The 26,245-nt window shown below is 34.1% G+C and overlaps 2 protein-coding genes across 2 annotated transcripts; one reads left to right on the top strand and one right to left on the bottom strand.

The window, feature by feature from the left end:
- Nucleotides 1-1,648: 1,648 nt before the first annotated feature.
- On the top strand, nucleotides 1,649-6,010 carry LOC11432055 (aspartic proteinase). Its single transcript, XM_003626094.4, has 14 exons — nucleotides 1,649-1,809; nucleotides 2,674-3,035; nucleotides 3,116-3,176; nucleotides 3,257-3,351; nucleotides 3,438-3,550; nucleotides 3,672-3,840; nucleotides 3,924-3,963; nucleotides 4,212-4,276; nucleotides 4,355-4,468; nucleotides 4,593-4,657; nucleotides 4,879-5,032; nucleotides 5,140-5,259; nucleotides 5,363-5,451; nucleotides 5,611-6,010. Exons 2-14 carry the CDS (start codon nucleotides 2,691-2,693, stop codon nucleotides 5,693-5,695), a joined length of 1,515 nt encoding a protein of 504 aa, XP_003626142.1. The 5' UTR covers nucleotides 1,649-1,809; nucleotides 2,674-2,690; the 3' UTR covers nucleotides 5,696-6,010.
- Nucleotides 6,011-7,719: 1,709 nt separating this feature from the next.
- On the bottom strand, nucleotides 7,720-11,486 carry LOC11432054 (G patch domain-containing protein 8). Its single transcript, XM_024771366.2, has 8 exons — nucleotides 11,333-11,486; nucleotides 11,143-11,236; nucleotides 10,891-11,065; nucleotides 9,645-9,799; nucleotides 9,246-9,389; nucleotides 9,036-9,139; nucleotides 8,693-8,852; nucleotides 7,720-8,182 (listed from the first exon to the last, which is right to left on the bottom strand). The coding sequence occupies exons 2-8, from the start codon at nucleotides 11,227-11,229 to the stop codon at nucleotides 8,093-8,095; spliced, it is 915 nt and encodes a 304-aa protein (XP_024627134.1). The 5' UTR covers nucleotides 11,230-11,236; nucleotides 11,333-11,486; the 3' UTR covers nucleotides 7,720-8,092.
- Nucleotides 11,487-26,245: the final 14,759 nt, after the last annotated feature.

Below are 26,245 nucleotides of genomic sequence, written 5' to 3'. Positions count from 1 at the left end.
TTTTAATGGTTAAATTTGTGCTTAATGTTTATTAACACATAAATTTTTATGGATATATATTATAGTTTATATTTTTGGTCCAGCCGAACTTTTTTTGTTAACGCCGCCACCAGATTCAAGCTGTAAGCTGTTGTGGCGCGTAGTTGAGAGAGATGCCAATGGACAATGGCCGTGAGAGAGAGAGGAGTCGGGATGGTGGCCGAGGATGAAAGAGGTAGCCGAGAAATGTGAAAAAACATATATTTTTTTAAATTGATATTTTTGAAACAGTAAAATATGTTTGTGTCCCAAAATTTAAAAGTTTTGTTCCATCTCTAAAAAAAAAAGAAGTTTTGTTTCAATAACATTTCTGGAAAATTAATCAAGAGCGTAGCCTCTCGTTTGTTTGCGATGCAGATATTTTCAATTTTTGCTTACATCATCAATTATACTTTTTTTTTATTTGTAAAAAAATCAATTATACTTTACTCATTACATAATATTATAAATAAAAAGTGTTAATTTAAAAAGCCGTGAGAACTTTTTGGTGTAAACCAGGTATCCTCCATTCGCAACTGCGGAGACTAATCCCTCGAGTATTGTGAGACTCAAACGGACGACAAACAATCCCTAAAAGCTTTAACACCGTTGTATGTCCAAGACTGAATTCGAACCCATGACATTGGAAATAAATAAAAAGGTTGTATGAGAAAACAAAATTGTAGAAGGATGCATAACTGATATTTTTTATATTGAAAAATAAAAGTTATTTTTGTATTTTTTATAAGAGGAGTGCTATTCAGCACGAAAGATTTAGAGACGAAAAACGACAAATGAATACGTGTAAACAGTAGGAACAAATATAACTCCGTTTTTGGTGGATAACACGAGGGAGGGTTACTGGGGTGAATTAATTAGCCAACATGGTTCTCGTCAATGCATTTCTCGTAACATTTAGCATTTATGTTTTCATAATCCATAATCATTACAAATATTTGTTTTGTGGTTCGGTGAAAGACAAAAATTATGTTTTTGTCCAATCTCTTAAATCTATTTTGTTCATTGCCAAATCAAACATGGTATAAAAAAAAAAATCAAACTGGTCTTATAATTTTTAGCAAATCTTAATAATTTTAACAATTATTTATCATTATTAATTAATGATTGACAAGTTATCATTATTAATTAATGACTGATATATTTTCCAATATTATATTATTATAAATATAAAATGGAATATACTCCCAAGGTTTTTCTTTTTCACATTCATTTGATGTAGATAGAATGAGTACAATTTATGATATATTTAATTTACTACCTCCTCCGTTCCTAATTATAAGACAATTTTGAGAATGTTTTTAGTCCCTTTTTATAAGACCTCTTTGTTATTTCCAACTACATTAATTATTTCTTTACTTGCATACCCTTATTTATTTATTATACATATTTTCTTCAATCAACAATAAATAGCATGTTGAAAACATAAACTAATTCTTTCTCTTAAAAGATAAAATTATAAAAATAATAGTGATTACAAACATCTTTAATACAAATTTCAACTTTCTTAATTTTCGTGATTTTTTTAAAAATGTCTTATATATAAGGACGAAGGTAATAATAATAATATTTAAAAAAAAAAAAATTGGTAGCTGCTGGGACAAAAGGAGGTTAGCATGCCTTGTGATAGACACCATTACCATCCAATCCATTATTTTAGTAGTTGTAGAAGATCACACGACACCACTTTCCAACTTCTATGCCTATATTATACCTTTCAGACCTTCGTTCTTAGCAGCACACCTAAAACAACTTCTCAACCTATTAATTAAGGTATAATTTCTATCAATAAATCTCAGTATCATATCATACATACTTGATTATTTTTTTATTTTTTTATCTTTTTAACATAATTTTCTTGTAATTTTTACTATATTTTACCTAACCTATACTTTGGTTCTACTCAGTTGACTTATTTCTTTCAGATTTCCACTGGATTTCAAATAACATGATTTTCATCTTGATTAATCTGTTCATGTGATTCACATATGGGTATTAGGGATCTGTATGATTTTTTTTAATTTATTTATGGGTTCAAAGAGAGTTGAATTAACTTGTGTAGTGGATAAGGAAATTAATCAATTTTAAACAACCATGCCTATAAGTTATAACCTTTGTGATGATGAAGATCTTTGTAATACCATCTACTTTCTGCTTCCTTTATAGTATTGTTTGGATAAACAACTTGATCAAACGGTTATAGCACAAACACTTATCATATAAGTGCTTATTATATAACAAAAGATAAAATTAAGTCAAACTGTTTTCATATAAACTATAAGTTGTTTTCGTAGGCTATCACTTATGGAAACAAACTGAAAACTAAAGGAGCAATATCTTAGTCTCTATATTTATTGGTGGAACTTGTGGAAAGTAGACTACAAAGGAATTATGTGGGTTGGGTAGCTCAACTGGTTTAAGCTAAGCTAAGGAATTAAAAGAGTTGAGGAGTCAAAGGTTCAGGAAAAATACTAACATTTGCTGTTAAAAAAAAAAAAAAAAAAAAAAAAAGACTGCAAGGACTTAGTGTCGTTGATTAACTTGCCATTTCCTTTCATGTTCCATGCTTAGCTGTTTTATGTGTAAGATTATAAATTTTTGCAGCTGAACTTACTTGGGATTTTATTAACTTGTCAGGCAAATTTTCCGTCAACATGGTGCAAACACATTTTGTTGTGGTGTTCTGTTTGTTGGCTTTTACATGTTCCCTGCTTCCTTCTTTCTCCTTTGGGATGATGAGAATTGGTTTGCAGAAGAGACCTCTAGATCTTCACAACATGGATGCTTTTAAAATGGTGAGAGAACAACAACTAAGATCAGGAAGACCAATGATGCTTGCACATAAGTCCAGTGATGATGCTATAGTACCTTTGAAGAATTATATGGACGCTCAATATTTCGGTGAGATCGCAATTGGCACTCCCCCACAGACCTTTACTGTCATATTTGATACCGGTAGTTCCAACCTTTGGGTTCCATCATCCAAGTGTTACTTTTCTGTAAGCTTTCAACTTAACTCTTGTCTCCAAAACTATGTTACATATATAAGAGTATCCCAATGACTTTTGTTCTTTTGCAGCTTGCTTGCTATACCCATAATTGGTACAAGGCAAAGAAATCCAAGACATATAACAAAAACGGTACTTCTCGTTTAGCACATGATGCATATTTATGTGTCATTTAATGTAAGTTTAGTTACACTTTGTTACTCGTTGATCAGGAACATCTTGTAAAATAAGCTATGGAACCGGATCAATATCTGGTTACTTCAGTCAAGATAATGTTAAAGTTGGCAGTTCCGTTGTCAAGCATCAGGTGAGTATGTTATTTATGAGCTTCCTCTTCAACATAAACTGGACATGATTACAGCAGTACTTACAAATCACTATTATAAACTGTAGGATTTCATTGAGGCTACCCGCGAAGGAAGTCTTTCTTTTCTGGCAGGAAAGTTTGATGGAATATTTGGACTTGGATTTCAAGAGATCTCAGTTGAAAGAGCTTTGCCAGTATGGTATGTTTCAAGTTTCAACTAGTCTTTGGTGTTTCATATTTTTCTTATTTGTCCATTTTAGAGTGACATGTTGTGAATCTTTTCCGCGCCTTCAATTTACTGGTATATCATAAAATCACAGGTACAATATGTTGGAACAAAATCTTATCGGTGAGAAGGTGTTCTCTTTCTGGCTCAATGGGAATCCTAATGCGAAAAAGGGTGGTGAATTAGTTTTTGGTGGTGTTGACCCTAAGCATTTCAAAGGAAAACACACTTATGTTCCGGTTACTGAAAAAGGTTACTGGCAGGTTAGGAGATAAATTAGTTTGATCAGGAATTCCTATTAAACTATTTACCTGAAAAAAATTTATACCAAAGTTTTTCTTTTCAGATTGAAATGGGAGATTTTTTCATTGGAGGCTTGTCAACAGGTGAGACTTCATTGTTCTTTGAAATAAGAAATTACTTAGACTTTTGAGGATGTATTAAAAAATAAGGGAGTGATTGAGTGATTGAAAGAATTCGGAATTTGGTATAAGGAGCAAATCCATTCACTTTGAAAAATATGATATGTTAAGAATGTCCGTGTATTTCACCTCTATGTTTATTTGTTGTATACCCACTGATTCCAAAGTATTAAGTATATATGATTCTGAAATATTTCAAATGTTATTTTTAGGTGTTTGTGAAGGTGGCTGTGCTGCTATTGTGGACTCAGGAACATCTTTGCTTGCTGGTCCAACTGTATGTTCTATAATTTTTCATAACTTCTTGCCTTTAGACTTTTATTTATAATTTCTTCTGACTGTTGATTAACTTCAGCCTGTTGTGGCTGAAATCAACCATGCTATCGGAGCTGAAGGAGTTCTGAGTGTAGAATGTAAGGAAGTTGTTTCTCAATATGGAGAGTTGATATGGGATCTCCTAGTATCAGGGGTAAGCTTCCCTGCCTTCTCTATGAAGTTCTGTGTTGTACATGATCCGTAGCAGCCTGTTATCATTTCCCGTTTGCATTTACACTCTTTGGACCTGCCTAAATGAGTTTGATCTTGATCTGCAGGTAAAACCTGGTGACGTCTGTTCACAAGTTGGTTTATGTTCTATCCGCGGGGATCAATCTAATAGGTCAGGGATCTTGCCCTACTGTCTGCTTCCATTGTTTGCCGTTTTTACATATTTGTTTCATTGCACATCAATTGGATAATAATTTATACTTGTCATTTCTAGCTTATTAGTTTACTCTTTTGTCAATGAGAAAGTTTAGGTCTTAACTTTACTTGGTTGTTATGGAACATTTCTGGCGTGAAACAGATTCATAAATTTACTTACAATTCTATTTCTAACAGTGCTGGGATTGAGATGGTTACTGACAAGGAACAGAGTGAGTTGTCAGCAAAAGATACTCCTTTGTGTTCTTCTTGTCAGATGCTTGTTCTTTGGGTCCAGAATCAACTAAAACAAAAGGCAACCAAGGAGAGAGTATTCAACTATGTGAATCAAGTAAGCCCTTTGATATATCATGTTCTCAAGCCAAGTTGTAGTTTTATATTTCAATTTGAACGGTGTAGACTAGACATGTAGTGAGTTTTTCTGTTGATCATTGGCAGCTGTGTGAGAGTCTTCCAAGTCCATCCGGTGAATCAGTGATAAGCTGTAACGATATTTCTAAGATGCCAAACATTTCATTCACTATTGGAAACAAACCTTTCGTCCTCACACCAGAACAGGTTCGGATTACCTTCTAGCTACCATTCCAAAACAGAACTGAATATCTAACTGAACAACAAATTATGCTATTATTACTATCAAAACGCTATTTGTGTTTTTCAGTATATTCTAAGAACCGGAGAAGGCATTACACAGGTCTGCCTTAGTGGGTTTATTGCTTTTGATGTTCCTCCTCCAAAGGGTCCACTCTGGTATATTCTTTCTCCAAAAAATTTATCAACCTGAAATCATATATGCACTCACTTGAATGAATGATGAAGAACAACCATGAAGAAAGAGTTACATGAAATGATATAAAGCTTTGTTTGTCCATTTTACTAATTAATATCCTATATGCTATATGCCTGCAGGATTCTTGGTGATGTTTTTATGAGGGCATATCACACTGTTTTCGACTACGGAAACCTCCAAGTTGGTTTTGCTGAAGCTGCCTAGTTACCACTTGTGGATGAATGAATATCTTAAGGAATATTTCCATAATTTCGCTTCTGCATTGTAAATAAGCTGTTGCACTACTTTGTAACTACTATATAGCTCCAGTTCACTTTATGGATTCGCATGTGTTTATGTATTTAACTATATGCACGAGCGATGAGAGACACTCACAAACTTCAAACTTGTATGCTCTGACGTGAAGAACCATTTTCTTTTTATGTGTTCAGTTCTATATTGTAAAGACCCTCCTTTTGAGATTTTCTTTGCCAAAAGAACCGAAGGGAGAAATAAAAATGTAGAAATGATTTTAAAAAAGTTCCAGAAAGGTCACTGATTTGTAATTTGTTGATGCAGTAATTAGCTTCGTGTCCCTGATTTTTACCATTTGTTTCATGCATGCCAGTCTCTAACTCCGTCAAAATTTCAAAATAGTTCTTGACATTGAGCAATGTTAATCATGTTTGGCCCTTTGTCCCTTTCAGTTGTGCAAATTGCTTTTCTCCCTTTTAAAATTGCTCATTTCCTTGACCTAGTGGGAGTTAACCTATGCTCGGCATTTTTCAGTGTGAGTTTAACTTATGCTGACGCTTTTAAGATTGGTTGAACCGGCGTAAAAAGTGATTGAACCGATCTAAAAAGTGTCAGCGTGAGTTAACATCCGCTGAATGGGAATGAACAATTTTAAAAGGGTGAAGAGTAATTTTCTCAGTTGTTGAATTTAGCATGTTATCTCTCATTGAATGTTGTGGACCATTAGAGCATTCACGGTGAAGGTCCATGTGCGTGTGCACATATGTGAACGTTGAAACAGTATTCACAATTAGTGTTAGGATATAGAGAGACGTTATTTCTCTAAATATTCATCAAGTCTTTTTCTTTTTTTTGAGGAGATTCATCAAGTCTTTTATTGATTGTAAAATGGAATTGGATATAAAATACAATAGAGATTATGTTTATACTTATATATATAGCCATCGGTTACTGGGGAAGAAAATAACTTTTGAGTTATTCCAAGTAAACAAACTAAAACATATGGATAAGATTCAAGTAACTACCGAAAGGAAAAACTTTGGTGAAAGGGGAATAACTGAGTATCAATACAGGATAATCCGGTCAAGAAAGAAAGGTGAAACATTCGAACAAATCACACAATTGTACATTTCCTTTTGCTAGCACTCTTTGGTATACAAAAATTTATTGGTTAGGGGTTCCAAGGTTGTTGTTTCCACTTTAGGCGAGATAAGTTAGTAAAGGGTTCGTTGTTGATTTGACACTCTAATCTTTATGTATTCTAGCGCATTCGCAACCATTTTTTTCCTTCCAGAATTACATTGAGGATGAATGCGGGTTGGACGTGATCAAAAACACTTGTTGACAATGGCTTTTGGAGAAGAAGAAAGGAGACCCTTGCTTGTTTTACAAGTGATTTGTTAAACCGAATTGATAGCTTGGTTAAGTAGTAGCTTATATTTTTGGGTTTTATTGTTCTTTTGTTAGTGGATTTAGTACCATTTATACTCTCATTTTTTTGATTTGTATTCTTTTCCATGATCATTTATATGTAAGTTTTTTACCGGTAAAAAAAAATAAAAATACTTGTACTCTTTTCCATGATCATTTATATATGTAAGTTTTTTGCCGTCCAAAAAAAAAATAATCTAGTTAAGTTATTATCAAACCGTAAGTATCACATTTAACAAGTTTTCAAAAAGTTCGTCATAAAAACTTTAGTATGTCTAAAACAGCGTTCTCTGTAATCGAAATATTGCCAAAATTGAATAATAAACACGTAAAAAAAATACATGAGATAACGGCATAAACACTAAATGAATATCAAAATGAAAAGGTAAAAAAAAAAAAAGACGAAGTGAGAGGACAAGCTACTTCCCAAAGTTTAAAATATACTATAAATTTGATAATTAAAATGAGAAGAAATAAATAACCAGTTTAATTTAGAATATTAGAAAATTCTTCGAATTAATCTTACCCGATTGTAACAAAATAATAATTAATCTTCCCCAATAAACACCACTAAAATAGCTTCACTACCAATTTATCACTATCACGTGTCTACAAATTAAACGTTATTGTTCAAACGGAGAAATAAAAACAAACGTGTTCTTGAGTTTTGCCATACCAGTGACTGGCTCAACTTATTCTAAGGTTCTATGTGCACTGTTACATAAAAACAATCCTTACAATACACAATGTCACATACATTAAGCAGGCAATTCTGGTCTGTGTTCAATTCTCCAAAGTAAAAAAGAATCCCAAACTTTTTACCCATTTAAAATTGACAACGGCGACAAACACACAAACACAACGTATAACAAACCAAACCGAAACCACGGGAGTTATGATATTACACTGATTAAGAGCTGCAAAAATAAATACGCATCACTCTTCATCGCTATCGTTTCCAAATATAGAGGCCACTGGGAGATTTTGCTTCTTCGGAACATTTTGCTTCTTGACACCAAATGTGCTCTGCGGAAAAGGGGGTGTTAGCATATACTCAAGAATGAAAAGGAGCAAGTATTTAGGTACAAATCTGTCTTCATAAGAATGTAAAGCATCTTCGAGTACTAGACTAAGCAAGCACTGGGTTGGCAAAGTCGAAGAAGTAAAACAATGTTTTAAAAATCAGACCGGAGATCAAATCAGTGAGACCTCTAGATCATGGTTCACTAGGTTCAACCACTGTTGAACTGTATGACAAATATTTAGAAAATAAAAAAATGCAAAAAAATAAAAACCGGTTGAGTCAATTGCGGTTCAACTAGACTGCAGAATAAACAGGATCAAACCACCCAGCGAATTGGAGGGTTCCCAATTCAACCGGCCGGTTTGATTCGGTTATTAAAAACATTGGTGCTAAGACTTTAATTTGAACAAAACATCATGAAGTAAACGATGAAGTCTTGTTGTAAGCATTACAGACTCCATAGTAGTAGAAGGAAGAATACAGTTCAAAACCATGATACCAGTTGGACACACCTTGGAAGCAGTGCCTTTAGCAGAAAACCCAAACTTCAAAGTATTTCGCTGCTCCTGATCTGTAAGTGCAGTAGCAGTCTTAGATTCAGAGGAAACTGAAACTGCTGCTGATCCAGACTCTTGTTGCAGTTGAAGCCGTTGCTGCTTTTGAGCATCAGCGCTGATTGGCATTAAGGAAACCAAAAAGGAAGATATCATGGGAAGAGCAAAGTTGGAATTAAAAATTACAACAATGATTCCCTTACGTGGCCAACATAGAACTCCCCCCCCCCCCCCCCCCCAATAGCCAAAATAAAATGGGCAGACAAGGAATATTAAAATAATTTAACAGGCAAAAGGATACATTTGGGCAAACTTAGCCAATTCTCTTTCTTGACGCTGCTGTTCTCGCTTTTGCCTATCATCCCGGCTACTGCTGCCATGCATTTCCTTCATTTCTTTGAAACGCTGCATATTCAACATCAATGATTTTGCATTAGGTACGAGAAGAAAAAGAGCCAAATCGGAATCAAGTCAACAAAAGGGTCAAGTTAGTGTTATATAATATGTTTACCTTCCTGTGATTGTGATCATAAGAGCTCAAGTGTGCTTCAAACTCCATTGCCAATTTGTATTGCTTGTTGCAGAGCTCACAAAAGAACACCTTCCGAATTTCTTTCACCTCGGTTTGAATTTTTTGCTCACGTTCAGCTAACACCTGAATTTTCAAATTGTGCACGAAGCAGGCAGAAGAAGCCACCAGGTAATAAAAACTGCAGGAAATTCTCAAGATCTTCCAAAGTTGATGGTTCCTTATGACATACCAATCCGGTAAAAAGGCATGCATATATATTATATGCTGCCTTCTGCTACCAGGTGCAGGTTTGAGAAAATGTAAAACATCAACCTCAAAACTACTATATGATTTTTGCACTAAGAGTAACTACTAAAGGTTAAGAGTTATAAATCATACCTCCCGCTTCCTCACATTCTCCTCTGTCTCCTCCAACTCAATATCGAGTTTTTTTCGCTGGACATTTTCTTCTGCAGTGAAAAAATCATCTTCTTCTTGCTTGCCGACTCCTAGTCTTGGATCTCTAATCCCAGATTTTATTGGTTCAACTATTCCTGCATACATGTTCAGAAGGTCAATTAAAAAAAAAAAACCAAAATAAAGTATTTTTGATTCAAAACACCAAAGTCAAAGTACTTTCGGCGAAAGCATCCCTCCCATATATGGGTATATATAATATAGTAATATACTGTATAAATTAATACTGAAAGAAATAAGATATTTGAACTAATTGCCATAATGTAGAGGCAATTCAATAAGTAATCAAGCAGTAGACTAGAGAAAAATGCAAAACTTCTTCAGACATTATTTTTTTATAAAACCAGGGCACTTTAAAGAGCATTAGCGAGGGCGATAAAGTTCAAATCTCCAACTATCCCAATCTCAATTGTAAACAAATATAAATCAATTATACAGGAAGAAGACGGCAGACACCTATGCAATCAAATCCGAATAGGGGCACGGGTGACTGGCCACAAAAATGGGATGGCGGTATAGTATGTAGCAGGATGGGCGCTATTATGATGTTTTTATATTTATTGAATAATTAAGATTATAAATAATGAATACTGTACATGAGAAAATATTGTCTCTTATATTCTATTGGTGCAGCCTACTTGCCATTGCGGCGCATCTTCTCTGCTGCATTCATTTCTTCATGTTTTTCCCTCTTTCATGCTTCTTTGTTCCTTTTCTGCACGTGAAGGGGCTCACCGGAAAACCCCATGTCGTGGTCAGAAAGCCACTGAAAAACACTATATCAAATCAAATGAGCTGAAATTTAAGACAATTTCAGCATCGTAGTCATATTGCTCCCCAAACCTAGCAATAGCAGCGGCTATATGCCAGTACTAGGCATCACAGCAGAGGTCCATTCTGCACACAATTCTGCAATTGCTTATGACAAACTACTAGGTATTTAATCTATGAAGGCAGCAGGTCCAAAGACGGACAATAAAAAGGTAAGGTTTGTATTATAATTTGTACATGTTTATATGGAATGAGATGTCACAGAAAACGGTCAGTTTATGAGTAAAGCCTTATTAGATAATCTTAATTTCATTATACACATGGATTAGGAAGAAAGGAGAAAGTAATAATATAAAATGAAGATCTTGAATGAAAGATGAAAGAGAAAATAAGAAACCTTGTTCATTTTTGCCAAGACCCTTTCCTTTCCAACCCATTTTTTGAAGAAGTTTAAAACCAATATTAGAAGAAGTTATGTGTGTGTCAAGAGAAGCTTGTTCAACATTATCCAGATCAACGTTTTCAGTTGGCCTTTGATTTCTGGGCAAGCGAAAATCATCATCATCGTATGCCTAAACAATTTCAATTTCAATTTCAATTTCAATTTCAATTTATTAATAATGAACAGTAAATAAATAGAATTACCAACCTGATCCTTTTTGAATTGGTTTCTCCGGGAACCAGAAGAATCATGCTTACTACTGCTGCTGCTACCTTTGGTCCATCGGTAATCCATTTTTGACCTAATTAAGAGGAACATAATATGTTGTTATTATCAAATCAAATTGAAAATGAAACTAAAAAAAATTAAGGAAAACAAACAAAGACGACTTCCTCACCGTATCAGACGGCCGGCCGACGACGACTTCCAATTTGTCTGCGTTGAGTTCACTGCGACTCCAACACAACGAATTAATTTATTATTTACTAGGTTTTTTTTTTTTAAATGCGTTGTTCCTTTCTCTCAATCCCATCGGTAAAATCTTTCTTATCATTACGTTACCGCCACCCACGCAATTTTATTTTACACTAATTTATTTCAACAACTAAGTAATTCTGTAAGAGTATTGCTGTTCCCACATTTGTTTGGCTGTGCCACACGAGTAAAATACCAAAATACCCTTCGGCAGTTTGCTACCGAGGTTTTTAGGAAACCGGCGGCAGTTAACTGCCGAGGAAAACCTCGGTAGTTAACTGCCGAGGAAATTTGATTATGCAGACAGCAGGTTCTGCATAATTCTAAGTATTTCCAAGCCATTTTTTCGGCCAGTTTTTACCTGTAATTAAACCAGAGCATTCCAAAGGTAATATAATTCATATGTATGATTGAAACTCGGACATAATGAAGATAAATACAATATCTTTTACAATTGTTAATAATTAAATTAAACCGACATTTGGTTAAAATTAAACAGACGTTTGAAATTCATCAAAACATTACAAAGTGTCCATAATTAAACTACTCATTACACATCATTAAATTAAATCCCTACTTACATTCAATGCAATTACATATGGAACGAACATACATATATAATATATTGTCTTCCACCATATTCCGAAACATAAATCCGACGTCGCCGTCGTCGCGAATAAGCAAAGGCATATAGCTTGCCGTTTTCCATGCGTATTCATCTCTATCTTCTCCTAGGTCTATGCATGACATTTGACCAAACAAGTGACGTGTATATTGATTTTCACCAAGATGCTCAAAATAAGTGTTAAGTTGTGCTTTCAAATTGTCAAGAGAGTCCGTCGGCGTTATCATAACCTTAACCGTCTTTTTAAACGCGGAGTACCTAACCCGCCCTTCAATTTGTGCAACCTCAGACATGTCTCACTTGAAAAATTTTGTAACAAAAGAATCATATATTAGAACAAAATTAAATGGAATGTAATAACGAATAAATGAAATGCGGAAAACATTAAAAAGCTATAAATTAGTATTGCATTATTTTCTCCACATAAAAATCATATTATCATATATATATATATATATATATATATATATATATATATATATATATATATATATATCAATATAAATTACATAATGTTAGTTATATATTGGCCACCAAAAAATTGGCGTTACAATTTCGACCCAAAAAAATACATCGGTGTAATTTCTACCAAAAAAAAAGAACTAACACCGACAAAAAAATCACTCATTAAAGACCAAGTGATTGGAGAAGATCAAGTGACATAGAATCTTCCTCATCTTCCGCAATAACTTCAAATTGTTGCTTTGGTTTTTCGGGAGTGTCCAACAAAATAGGCGCCGCTTTGTTTGACTCCTTTTGTGGTTTGCACGGTTTGTTTCCACTTTCAATAGCCATGAGCTTTCGGAACAAGTCATGTCGATCCAAATACTCATCTTCCCAAGTCACCGCATCTTCTTTCTTGTGATTGTGCCACTCCGTAGATGATGGAGGTAGTGGACAACCATTCTTCAAGGAAATAAGCACAAAATGATTTGGAATTGCCCCAAGGCACAAGATGGGAGTTTTTTGATTATCCGGCGGTGGTGGCCCTCTTAGTGGGAAAAACGATTCCGATTTTCCAACTTCAAGATTTGTCAACACAACCACACACATTTTGTAATAATTAGCAACAATGTGTCCCATGTCCGAAAATGTCAACCACTTATCAACAAGATGTGCACAAGTTTTTGTATTTGCGGGAGGATGTAATCCGTTTAAAATGTAGTTATAACGATCCTCACCCGCAAATACTTCAACATAATCATCTCTATGATCCATCAACTCTTGGATAAGATGTGTACGGATCATGAGATGATTTTTTTCGGTCAAGCCCATGAACTCCGCTATAGCCCGGAATCCGCAATGTCCATCGCCGATAACATCCACCACTTTTTCAATAAATGGAAGCATGAAGCGTGGCATATAATCAATAGGACGCATAACCGGGATAGCTTTAGGCTTTGGATACCGAGTAGGTGGTGGAAGTGGGGAAAGTGATGTTTTACCAAGACGAGCACCTTTTTTCCTTTTATATGATGATGTAGTTGGTGATGGTGACGGTTGGCTATCCGGATTTTGGGAATCAACAACCTCCCAAGAAGAAGGGATCCGACTAGTCGATGTAATTTTTCCTTTAGACCTCGCAATGTCGACTTTTTTCTTTGCTCCCTTGGTTGGTACTTTTCGTGGTGGTGGAGACATCAAGGTGGTTTCAGGAAATGCCAATTGCCGCAAACCCTCTTTGACCTCAAGCTTCATTTGGAAAGGGAGTTTCTTTAGACGCTCTACAATAGCCTTCAACTCAACCTCGACACAAAAAGCATCTTCATTACTCTGTTCACCCATAGATAACCGAAGCCAATGGTGGTATATCTCATCTAATAAAATTGGCTTCTCTTGAAAGAGTTTTGTAGCAATTTCACATGCACATGGTAGTCCATAAGATGTCCTTTGAACACAACCACAAATGTCATTGTCCATGCACAATGTTTCCCTACAACGTTTTTCTTCCAAAGCAATGTTGTCCAAAGCATTTCTAGACACATGACCACCTAACCCCGAGTACAAAGTGACATCTTTGAATCTATGTTCCAACACGCAAACATTTTGACCAAAGGATGTTTGTATAGCGGTCAACTGGAGCAACAACATGTGATGTATTTTCTCCCAACAAGTACCCAAATCACCCACACTATTGTCCAAGTATTTCTTCAACAAAGCATGGGCCGATTCGACCCTGTTTGTGGTCCTGCAACCAAGATGCAACACATGGTCTGTCCATGCCCTCACAATTTTGTCCTTCACTTCATCCAAGGTGGTCATGGCATAATCTACAAAAATTGGGAAATCACTACATGAATCTTTGAACTCCACTAATGCATTTGCATATAATTGTTGATTGGGAGATTCAACCATAGCTTTCCATGCGTTCATTATCTTCTTCACCACATCCCGATTGCTCACCTCTTTCCCATCCTTTTTAAAGCCCAAAGGATATTTACAATTCAAGACACACCTTTGTTTAACATTAGCTTGCACATGAAAAAAACAATTCAATGCATAACTTTCCGGAAAAATATGTGCAACCGCTTTCATCAAAGACATATCCCTATCGGTAACAATCACCTTAGGCATATTCATCTTTGACGAAAGAAGTTTACGCAACATTGTTAAAACCCAAACAAAGTTTTCTTCTTTCTCATGTGTCATAAATCCAAACCCAACCGAATATGTCAAATCGGTTGAAGTCACCCCAACTACCTCAAACATTGGCATCCTATACATGCTGGTCTTGTACGTGGAGTCCATAACCAAAACCGTTGGAAAATTGTTAAACAATTTAATGGATGTTGGATGAGCCCAAAAAATATCTTCAATAGTATTACTTTCAAGTTGTGTTCTTGAGTAATAAGTATAGTTGTGCTCCTCCAACTTCGAGATTAGAAATTGCAACGGCTTCTTGTCACCCCTATTTGCCTTCCATATTTGTTGACGTTCATTGTACACTTGCTTCGCATTTGTCATGCAATGTGGTCTCTGGTTCTTCAAGTGTATCAAAATATTTCTTGGAAGCATCTTGCTCTTGGTCAAGTCACGTACGATCTTCTTGTCGTCCTCCTTTAATCTACCGGCAAGAATGTGTCATTCTAAAGCCGGCTCCATGGGATGGTTGTGAACTCCATTAAGAATGTTCAATCCCCATTCCTTTGTTTGCTTACTTTGATATCCACTAATCATGAATAAGCAACCGCATTTTCTTGAGCCCGTGTTCGCATGCTTCGGTTTTTTTTTTCGGAACTATGTGACTTCCACTCCTTTCACACACTAGCCGGAACATTGGATTGATCAAGCTTGATCTTTGTGTGACAATGGTAAATCCCGCCTTATTTGCTTGTCGGCGCACCCACTCAAGCAATTCATCTCTATTTTTCGACTTAACGTCGTCTGAAAAAAACTTAGCCGTGTCGACCTCGTGGGGTTGAAGTGGGAGTACACCGGAGCCGCCAACATACTTTGAAGCTTCAACATGGACGGAAGCTTCATCTATGTTTGTTTTCGCTTCAAAATTAGGCGGTTTGACATCTCCGGAATTTTCGACAAAATTTTCTTTTGTCTCTCCCGGAACATCTTTCGCATTCTTTACCATTACTATAATTAAACAACACATAAATATGAATTAACAACTAAGTAATGCATAAACATCAATGCCATAATGAATCAAAACAAAAAAAACAAAAAAAAAACAAAAGAAATTTTTTTTTGAAAATTTGGCAGTGGCTGCCATTTTTTCGTGGTGAAAATTTTCACCAAGAGTTCCTCGGTACCTAGCTACCGAGGTTTTCCTCGGCAGTTAACTGCCGAGGATTCCCATGACAGGGTTCTACGTAACTGACGTAGATACCCCTAAAACACCCAAAAAATGACTCAAATAAAACGCACAATACCTGTTTTTTTACGTCAATAGTGTGTTGATACCTCCTATGCTTGATGCTTGAATGATTTTGGATCAAAAATTGATTATAGAAAAAATGGATTTTGGGATTGAAATGAGGTTGGAAATGAGGGTGATGAAAAATAGTGTGTAGGGGGAGCAGGTAGCTGTTTCATCGTATGAAACATTTCCCTCGGCAGTTAACTACTGAGGAATTCCTCGGTAGTTAACTGTCGCCGGTTTCCTAAAAACCTCGGCAGTTAACTGCCGAGAGGGTATTTGCGTAAATTACTGGTGTGGCACAGCCATACTATATGTGGGAACAGCAAATCTCATTCTCTAATACCGCTGTTTCAAAAAAAAAAAAAAACTCTAATAACGTATTTATACCGGCTCGTCTTAATTTTTTTATTTATTTATACCTTTTAAATATCATTTGATGGTTAAAATAGTCATACTAGAGTTTCATCTTCTTATTTACGGAGTAATTTTCATTCCTATTTAAACACAAGGAGTTTTTTTCCTCTCTTTCACTCAAATCAATAGTTATAATGGTCTCTGGTGCATAATATATGCAAAGTCCGAGATTCGAATCTCAGACACTATCAAAAGTTATAATGGTCTTCGGTGAATAATATATGCAAAATCCGAGGTTCGAACCCCAGACACTATAAAAAAATAGTTGTTATAATGGAATATTTTTGTTTAATGTCAACAATAAGTTGTTTTTTTAGTTGTTCAAATAGTATTCTTCATTGTATAAATTTACTAAATTTCATATGACCAAAAATATTCTCTATCACTGTTACGACAGAGTTAAAAGAAGAGAATCATAACTACCAAAAATATATATAATTAAAAAATAAACGTTAATGATATATTTATTAATTAACATATAAAATTAAACAAATTTTGTTTACTAGAATAATAGGACGGATATTAGAATTTCAATATGGTTTAACTATGCAAAAGTTTGGTAGTACTTAAAGCAAGGTACTTTCCAACCTTTTCCCTTTTTGACTCAATCTCGGCCATATAACTCGAGTTACTAAATTAAGGTAATGAAGGAGTGTACAAGGTTGAAGATGGTTTCAATCCCTTCAAATCCAAAATGTACACATTAATTGTGGAAGATAAGTGGATGTTAATGATAGTTAGATGACATTTATAGAACAATAGGAATAATCAAGATATTAAAGCCTCATGAGATATGTTATATATGTTGCTCAAGTGAAATAGCATGAATTAATGGAATTCAGCTCAAGATTGTCACAACTCAAGATTGTCGCAACACTCACTGGCAAAATGTGGTCCAGGGACCAAGGCATTGCCAAGTGCAAGATGCGAGTTTTTACCATGCATCAAACATGACGTATTATAGATGCTGCATTCGTGCAGCTCATGGAGTGTTTATTTAAACACTTCTCATGGGTTGGATCCAAGGCGTGTGAACTTTTGGGCACCTAAAATAAATTTGTTTAACAAATACTAGAATTTTCTACCATAAAAAAGTTGATTTATAACCCTTATATCAAATGAAGAGCATAATTTTTAACACTATCCGTCTATCTCCTCCATCCCAACTGAGTGACTCATCCACCACCACCATCACTCCATCAGCAACAAACTCACCGTCCCAACTCTCTATTCATTGCCATCGGTTATGTTTAATAAGTCCACTTATTATTAATATTTGTGAAACAAACTTCTGAACTTTAGGGTGTGTCAACTCTCTTCTCGTCACCACAAAAACTTTTCAAGGGTTGAACATGCAGAACTTCAAATCCTAAAGAAAATCTCTTGATTTTAACACCAAAATGGGGAATTCTTTCCTTCACCCACCCTAAATGCCACCGTATTTTAAACTTAGGTCAAGTTCATTCCACACAGCCAAATATGATTGTCCATATTCTAGTAAAGGCGACAATTCTTAACATCACTCATTATATGTTCCTCCTTGTATTTAATAAAAAAATATGAGTTGAGTTTGGTTTGTTAAAGAAAAAGAAAGTGGAAAACCACCTTCAAAGACATTATTATTATTAGATTAGATTAGATCAATCGAGAGAATAATAATAACAGATTTGGTGAAAACAATACGACCGCTTGTTTCAGTCAAAAAGATAGGAGTACCTTTTTTGGAACCATTAAGCATTTTCCTATAATAATATTTCGTTGAAAAAAGCAAAAACCACTCCTCCATTGGTGCATATCGTGCAGTTGCAAGTAGCAGTTGTGTTTAGAAAAAGCACACTAAGAATTAAGAATTGAGTAATACGATTCGTGACAAATGGTGCTATCGTGATTTATGCTGAATAACACTTCTCTTGATCTAAATTAAACTCAAATTGTTTCAGAATATTGCAAAGCTTGTGTAGTAAAAATATGAAACATATATAGAACTCGCATTATTCTTATGTTCAGCATAATTTTAAAACTTGGGAAACATCACATCATCTAAAAGTACTTAAAATAGAAGTTCCAATTCAATTAAAGAAGGGATATACAAATAAAAGGGAATAATATAAAGAGAGTGTAAGTTTAATTTTGGGTGATATTCTAATTGAGATATTTTGCAAATCAACATTGCACAAGGTTTACAGCTTGCACACACGCAATAAAACATTACTCTTGTAAATGGTGGTTTTGTTTGTGAATTTGGCATATATAATATCAGCGTTTCTCTTCTTAGATACCATCATACCAAGTAGTACTTTCAATGGTTGAAGATAAAAGGTTAGTACAAAAAACAGAATAAACTTTGTATTAAAAAATTTCAGAAACACATAAACCTTACACTCCTATATGTTGAGCATGGTTGAACCAAATCAATAAAGCTATTTTTGACTACCTTTTTCTTCATTCTTTACTACATAATATGCAATTACAATTATTTTGGGCACTATCTAGCATATTACTAATGTAAGTAGGTGAGATACCCCACTTAATAAAATATAAGCGCAACTTGTTGTTCATTTTAGTTTTATTTGTAAGTTCATTTTAGTTTGTGTTTGATATAGCATTGATAAAAAATGATTTTAATTAAAATTAAATTGCATGTAAAATAATTTATGTTTGAATATATTAAGGGTTTGTTTGGTTTATAAAATAGGAAGGGAGATGAGAGATTTTATTGGAGGAAGGGAAAAAGGGAGAGATTTTAAAATATTTTGTGTTTGATTGGATAAGGGTAGTGAAGAGATTTTAATGAAGAAAAAGTGTAAGATTATATTTGTTGGGTTCAAATGTGAGTGTTTAGTTCAATAACGATTATGAATTGATTTTGGTCTCTTGTTCTAGGTCATTAGTCTGTTATTGTTTCGGGACCCCAAAAACATTTTCACCTTAGTCAAGGTTACATGTCCATGCTTCTATAGACAAAAAGTCCATTTGGACTGTCCTAATTAAAAACAAACTTCACTCTAATATTTCACATTTGTACCATAGAAGCAATTATATAATACATCAAGTAATGTGTGAGTTGATTAGGTTGGTATATCAATTTAAAAGAGTGATGATTAATTTTAATAAGTACCAAAAACCAATTGGTAAATTACATAACACATAAATTGTTTGCTAAAAAAAAAACACAAATTGATTTTTTATTTTATTTGGTATTGTCCCAATTATTGGAAGTGGAAATCATGCTAGTGGAAGAGATACACCAAGTAATGCTGACCCAATAAAATGTTTCGTACAAAGACAAAAATTGGTGAAGGGCTAATAGAAACCCAACAATTGTCAATTTTTCATGATCAAATAGAAAATAAGAAGTGTGCTATATGTGCTCAATGAGAACATATAGCATTAATAGCCAATATCAAACCAACCCTATAACTTACTGAAATCTGAGGACCACAAAAAATGTGCCTGTACCAAAAGTTGTAACAGTACACAAATGTTCCATGTCAGCTTTATAGACAATGGATATTAATCATAGAAATAGTTTGAATCAGATTCTCATAGTCTCAAAGTGGCCTAGCTTGCATGTTGAGCCTTGAGACTCCAACTATAAATTGAGACAACTACTTCAAGTTCCTTACAAGTCACTAACATTATTCTAACCAATAAGCCAAAGAAGGGTAACTCACTCACTAGTAGTGTCTTTCTTCACATAATGGGAGGCAAAAATAGGCAAAGGAAATCTTCATCTTTTCTATCTGTTTTTAACATTTTCAAATCAAGCAAGCATAATTACAAAGCTTATGAAGAAGGGCCAAAGCCAGTTTCCAAAATTTGGCCTAGTGATGAAGACAAAGGTACATGGGGGGTAGCTGATCCTGTTATTGACATGAGAGCTACAGCTTTTATTGCTCGATACAAGAAGCACATTTCGGACTCAGAAACTCATCATCAACTTCAAGCTTAAGCATAGCATTAGAATTTTTCAGGATTATGAAATTTTAATTACTACTATCATTACTGTACCTTTAATTTATTGTCTTTATAGGTATTGATCATAAATTCATATGTCGTGTTGACCACAATTAATAATGTCTATTAGTGTCTGATATGAACAATGTCAATTTTGTACTATGGACTGTGTATTCAGTAACATCTTCACTATATAACAAGAAATATGCATGTTAATTACTATCATAATCAGTTGGTATCTCATAATGGTTCATCTACTTTTTTCCCCTTGTTAATACCTCGTTGTTAGTTTTTTTTGTTAGATTTATTAAATGTTATTGAGGTTGTGAACTTGGGATCATCTTTGAATATTGCAGGGTGGAAATTGTTTTTGCATGTATGCGTTAGGATTTCCAATTTAGAGTTTAGAGCACAAAGTTTAACTCTTGAGGTTGCTTAAATATCTGCATTTGATTTCTCATGCCAATGATCCTTACCCAAACTCTTAAAATGATGAAAAAAGATCAAAATAAATCATGACTCACTTTTTTTTTTTTTAATGAAGTACACTAAATTGTTCAGTCTTCACAAAAGTTTTTTTTTTTTTTTTTTATGTAACCTTCACAAAAAATTTCTTGGTCATATTTCTCAACCATATATTATTTGCTAATGCCTTTTTCTTGGTCATATTACCCAAAATTTAAATGATTTATCATTTCGTTCTCACAAAAAAAATAGCGAGTCATTATTTAAAAGTTTTTTCTTCGATACATAGCATTCTCTTTTATTTATATTACATGAGTTAAATATGTTTTTCTCCCTATAAATATACTAACATTTGTTTTTAGTCATCACAAAAAAAAAAATCAAATTTTTATCCAAAACATAATTTTTTTGGCTTTCGCACGGGTTTCCGACCCACCAAAGGTGTGCGATTAATCCAACTCGTGTAGAGGCATGCGCACTGGCCAAGTGATACATTGATATTGGTGAGGCCTTAAAATATTGTTAACTAAACAAGTTAATCATTTCATCGCCAAGTGAAAATAAATAAAACAAAATTATTTATTATTTTATATATCGGATTTTTAATTTTGGGTAAACTATTATGTATCAATCAATTGCCTCTATTTCATGTGAGGTGACGTATAGATTAGTACACAAATTATTTTTTGTTTACCGATACAAAAATGGTTAATTCTCATATATTCTACTTGTTCATTGCTCTATATCATAATACTTCGGTGCTCTTCTCTTATTTGAGATGATATCTACAAAACTCACTCTTCCGTCATGTTTTGGTCGACCAACGACCTAACCGACAACATTGTCAAGTGTCCCACCTTGAGGCTGGATAGTGGTTGCAGTGTGGTGCCGGAACAGCAACGTGAAGGCGGTAATCAACCATTGTGTACCGTAGCTGCCATCATGGTGTAAAAGTTTTGCGTCATTAATTATTTTGATCAATTTATATTAAAATAAATTATTTTATTGTCCATATAGTACAACTTAGAACCGTGATATTCAACACATATGAATCCAACAACGCATAAGATGCACCGAAATTGAGTGTACGGAAACCGTATTTTATACGGTACATGTTTTTGTCTGAGAAGCATTTTTCTAAAATATAAACGTGCGTTTTTATTCATTAAGGCTTAAGCATTGTATTGTTGTGGTTCAGAAAAAAAGTGTTGCACCGAAGTGAATGCCAGCTCTTGGAATCCTAACCTACAGTGTGAGTTTGTGGTTTCTTTAAGGGGCAAAAAAATACCGTACGTTGTGCATTTTCGTATTCTTACCAACTCGAGAGTACTTCAAATCTTAAATATTGCTTTCCTTTCCTTTTGGCCTGCCCTTTATTCCTTTCTTTAATTTTGTCACTTACATCTTTTTTCCTTTTTTACCAAAGGAAGCCTTTGGAAACATTCGTAAGTTACAAGGAAATTGAGTTTGGGAATCAATCACTTTCCACGAAATAAAATGCGACCGTATAAATCTCCCACTATAGCTTATATTGATGTAAGGTAGGAAGCATCATTCTATGTGCATGTGCATGCGCCCAAAACATAATGGAAACATATTATATTATGCATGTTAAGATGTTCTATATTCACTAGTAGTAGTAATCTACTGTCAACAACTTATCAAGGTGGTCAATACAACAATTTGCCGTATAAAAATCCATTGGAACTCTAATTAGTGGTATGTTACCATTTTTTTTAAAAAGCACGTTACTTGTAGTAGATACGAAAGATCTAGAAGAAAAAAGAATAAGAGTAATAATAAGTTAATAATGGTGGCAAAATGCGAATATCTAATAAGGTGAAATCTTAATGTGAGAAGAACCAAACATTATTGACAAAAGTACCATCGAAAAGAATATTGTTCCAGTCAAGTACGACTGTACGAGACTAGCGGATCATATTCATAGCAAATGTTTTCCCAAAATTTAAGTTTGTTAGTACCATTTTGTCCTTTGTTTTTTTTGAAGAATTTTTTTTTTTTTTTTTGTTATACTCACATTTGAGCTCTTTATGTTACCACACATCCACACCTTTATCAGATTCTTTACTATTCATAATTAATTCACCAAAAAATTGTAATTTATTTTTTAAAAAAGAAAACAAACAAACTATACCATCTACCAACCATTTTTACAACACGGAAGCCTATAAATTGAAATCATGGCTTGTGAAAATATAACGTGCTCATTTCATTATTAAATTAAACATACATTAAAGAGAGAGTGTTTTGATTAGAGGCAAGTAGAGTTATAATGGCGGGTAAGAACAGACTGAAGAAATCTTTCTTTTTTGTTTTTAGTATGTTCAAATCTAAGAAGAGCAAAGTAGGAATTAAGAGGTGTGATCATGGATTTGAAAGTGGAAGTAAAATGTGGCATATTAGTGATTATGATGACAAAGAAAGATGGGGTGCAGCTGATCCACAAATTAACAAGAAAGCTGGTGAATTCATTCATCGCCAGAAGATGAAACTCGTTTCGGATCTTAATTAGTGCTTCAACTTCATTTACCCAAACGCATACATGCTTTATTATATAATGCCTTCTTTGTACTAATTGGTACTATTATTGTCAATAACTGGTACTCCTACAATTTAATTATTTTGGTGCCTAAATTGTATTTAACTCGTACTTTTTGGTCCATGCTTTCGTTTCGTTGCTTCATAATTAACACTAGCCTCCTTCAATTGAACCAATATTATCATTGTTATTATCATTAGGTGCATCTGAGGGTCTCGTTCAGTTGCATGTAAAAGAAACATTGGCACCAATGCGGAACAATATTGGCTCTACATAGTCTAGCTGAGCGCAAAACAAACTGCAGTGCTACTCATTTTAGGAGAGTGTGGATGTGCCATAGTGAGATTCTTTCCGACGTAAATCGGATATCATTTGTGTGCAATTGCAGAGACTAACTATAAAATTCTTTCAGGAGGTGCTACTTTTTCACGTGAGAAAATCTATGGTTCTGATAAAAAAAAACACCATATGGTTAAGTTTTTTTTTTTTTTTTAATATATAAAACAATATAATCATTTTTTTTTTTGTTTAATCTTTGAAGAAAAATTAAGGATAGACTAAAAGAACATTAACTACATATTTTGTGGTTGTTGGAATAATTAAGGATATATTAAAATAACACTAACTACATATATGGTTGAAGTTTTCACCGCTGCCACATATGAATTAAAGTCCTCTTCACATGTTTAAGGGGCGTAAGTCTCTTACCAATGGGATCAATCTATCGTTGGTAGTTGATGGAATCACTTTTAAATATATTATTTGAATTTATGGTGAGTATTGTAATTAAATACACATAAATTATGCAAAAGTTGTAATAAATTCTGTGAATATTGTAATTAAATACACATATACTTGAAATAATTGATTAAAATTTTGTATTTGACAATTTTTTTGTTGCGATGAATATTTAACATCTTAAATACTATTTAAACAAATATGTAAGTTTAAAAAAAAAAAGTTTTTTTCTCTTTCAAAAAAAAAAAAGTTTTTTTTCTTTCAAATAAAAGTATTAAAAAAAATTTAAAAGTAATTTCAAGAGGCAGTAGAAAGGTAGTTGGTGTTAGTTTAGAGTAGTCTATATAAAAAAAAAAATAGAACACTAAAAATGCACTCAAAGAATAGATGATGGCCACCTTTTAGGATTTTCCACAATCTCGAGCGACCGTCATATCGAGGCTTGAACAACCACACAAGTAAGGGAGACACCACACTTTTACCCAAAATTTTAAGGCTAGAGTTTATTCCGCAAACAGACCGACACTGCTTTGTACCGTCTTTGCTGCTTTCTGTACAAACGGACTGGCTGCCTCGGTCATACCCTTCGCCGAACGGGGCTCTGATACCACTGTTGGGTCATTGGGGGAGCTCGAGTGACCGCTACATCGAGGCTTGAACAACCACACAAGCAAGAGAGACACCACACTCTTACCCAAAACCTTAAGGCTATGGGTTTATGAGTCATCTTACTTATAAGGTGTTCAACATTTACTATTTTATCCGATGTGGACATATAACTCACACTTGTACACAACAACAATCCTAAACATAATACAAAATCAACATCAATAATACCACGACACATCAAGTTATCTTTCGTCGATAATCTATTTGAGAAAAGTCGCCAAACAAAAATAGAGCAACTTTAAGAGGGACCATTTTGTTCCAAACAAACTTAGTAGAAACCGAAAAATTATCTATCATTTCTTGTGAAAGCATATGATAAAACCTCTTACCTCTTACACGGTACATGCCAATGCTATTAACTATTAAGCCTCCAAACCCACCTATTTTGAATATATTTTCCTGCAACAACATATTATCCAGCAAAGAATGACACTCTAGCTAGCATCAACGCTAGCTCCTTCTAATTGCTTAATAATTGTCAAATACATCAATTATTGTGGAAAAAAAAGAAGGTAAATTTTTAGTTACTCAGAAGTTTTGTTGGATATCTTAATAGTTCTAAGAGGTAATAAACTAATAATGGATGTGCGTTATATGTTGTTATCATGCCAGCACAGGTGTGATGAAATTATGACCCACCTCATTGATGTCTTTTTTATTTTTTTATTTTTTTTATTTTATTTTTTATAAACTTTAGGTAGTTTAGCTACGTTTCTTTTTCTTTGTTTGCATGAGGCAAGTTTCGTTTTATTTTTAATCTTGAAAAATGATTATTAAATAAACAAGGTTTCGTTTTATTTGTCAAACAAAAAGGATTAGTGTATTTTTTTAAGTCAAATTATTTTTATCAAAATTAGCAAGGGAGATAAGAGATATTAAGATGAACACACTTCAAGATCCACCATCAAACTAATCCAACTAGGTTGTCAGCGCTATTTTTTAATACAATCGTGATGATATATATATATATATATATATATATATATATATATATATATTTATATTTTGAATAATCGTGATGATGTATTATTGGTTGGCAATGGTTTCAGGTTGTCACATAAGAAAATAACTTGATCACGAGTTCTGGTTGGGATAACGAGTTCTTGTTTCAAAATCTTCCTGAAAACATTGCAACTAGAGTGATTGCGCTACCCGCGCCTATTGAGGTTGATGGTCCTGACACCATTGGGTGGAGAGGAACTAGTACGCATCAATTCATAGTTAAGAGTGCTTACAATTTGCTTGTTCGGGACCAATCGACTGTGGATGGTGATTGGAAAATGCTTTGGGAATGGAGGGGACCACATCGTATTCAAACTTTCATGTGGTTAGTAGCTCATGGTCGTATTCTTACAAACTACCGTCGTAGTAGGTGGGGTACGGGTGTTTCGGCTACATGGCCCTGTTGTGGAAATGCCGACGAAACTGTTCTTCATGTGCTTCGTGATTGCAGACCGGCGTCTCAGGTATGGATTAGACTTGTGCCTTCTGATTGGATAACTAATTTCTTTTCCTTTGTTGATTGCAGGGATAT

The sequence above is a fragment of the Medicago truncatula genome, chromosome 7, assembly GCF_003473485.1.
Source record: "Medicago truncatula cultivar Jemalong A17 chromosome 7, MtrunA17r5.0-ANR, whole genome shotgun sequence".
Classification (NCBI taxonomy): Eukaryota; Viridiplantae; Streptophyta; class Magnoliopsida; order Fabales; family Fabaceae; genus Medicago; species Medicago truncatula.
This window is presented reverse-complemented; position numbering and strand designations above follow the sequence as displayed.

What these genes read in the sequence shown, in the direction of transcription:
- LOC11432055 (XM_003626094.4), top strand. Translation starts at nt 2,691, where the DNA reads ATGGTGCAAACACATTTTGTTGTGGTGTTCTGTTTGTTGGCTTTTACA. An exon ending in CTTTGCTTGCTGGTCCAACT is followed by an intron (nt 4,277 to 4,354) that starts GTATGTTCTATA and finishes GATTAACTTCAG; the next exon opens with CCTGTTGTGGCTGAAATCAA. An exon ending in TATTCAACTATGTGAATCAA is followed by an intron (nt 5,033 to 5,139) that starts GTAAGCCCTTTG and finishes GATCATTGGCAG; the next exon opens with CTGTGTGAGAGTCTTCCAAG.
- LOC11432054 (XM_024771366.2), bottom strand. Translation starts at nt 11,229, where the DNA reads ATGGATTACCGATGGACCAAAGGTAGCAGCAGCAGTAGTAAGCATGAT. An exon ending in TTGGCTAAGTTTGCCCAAAT is followed by an intron (nt 8,853 to 9,035) that starts GTATCCTTTTGC and finishes AATGCCAATCAG; the next exon opens with CGCTGATGCTCAAAAGCAGC. An exon ending in CTAAAGGCACTGCTTCCAAG is followed by an intron (nt 8,183 to 8,692) that starts GTGTGTCCAACT and finishes CCTTTTCCGCAG; the next exon opens with AGCACATTTGGTGTCAAGAA.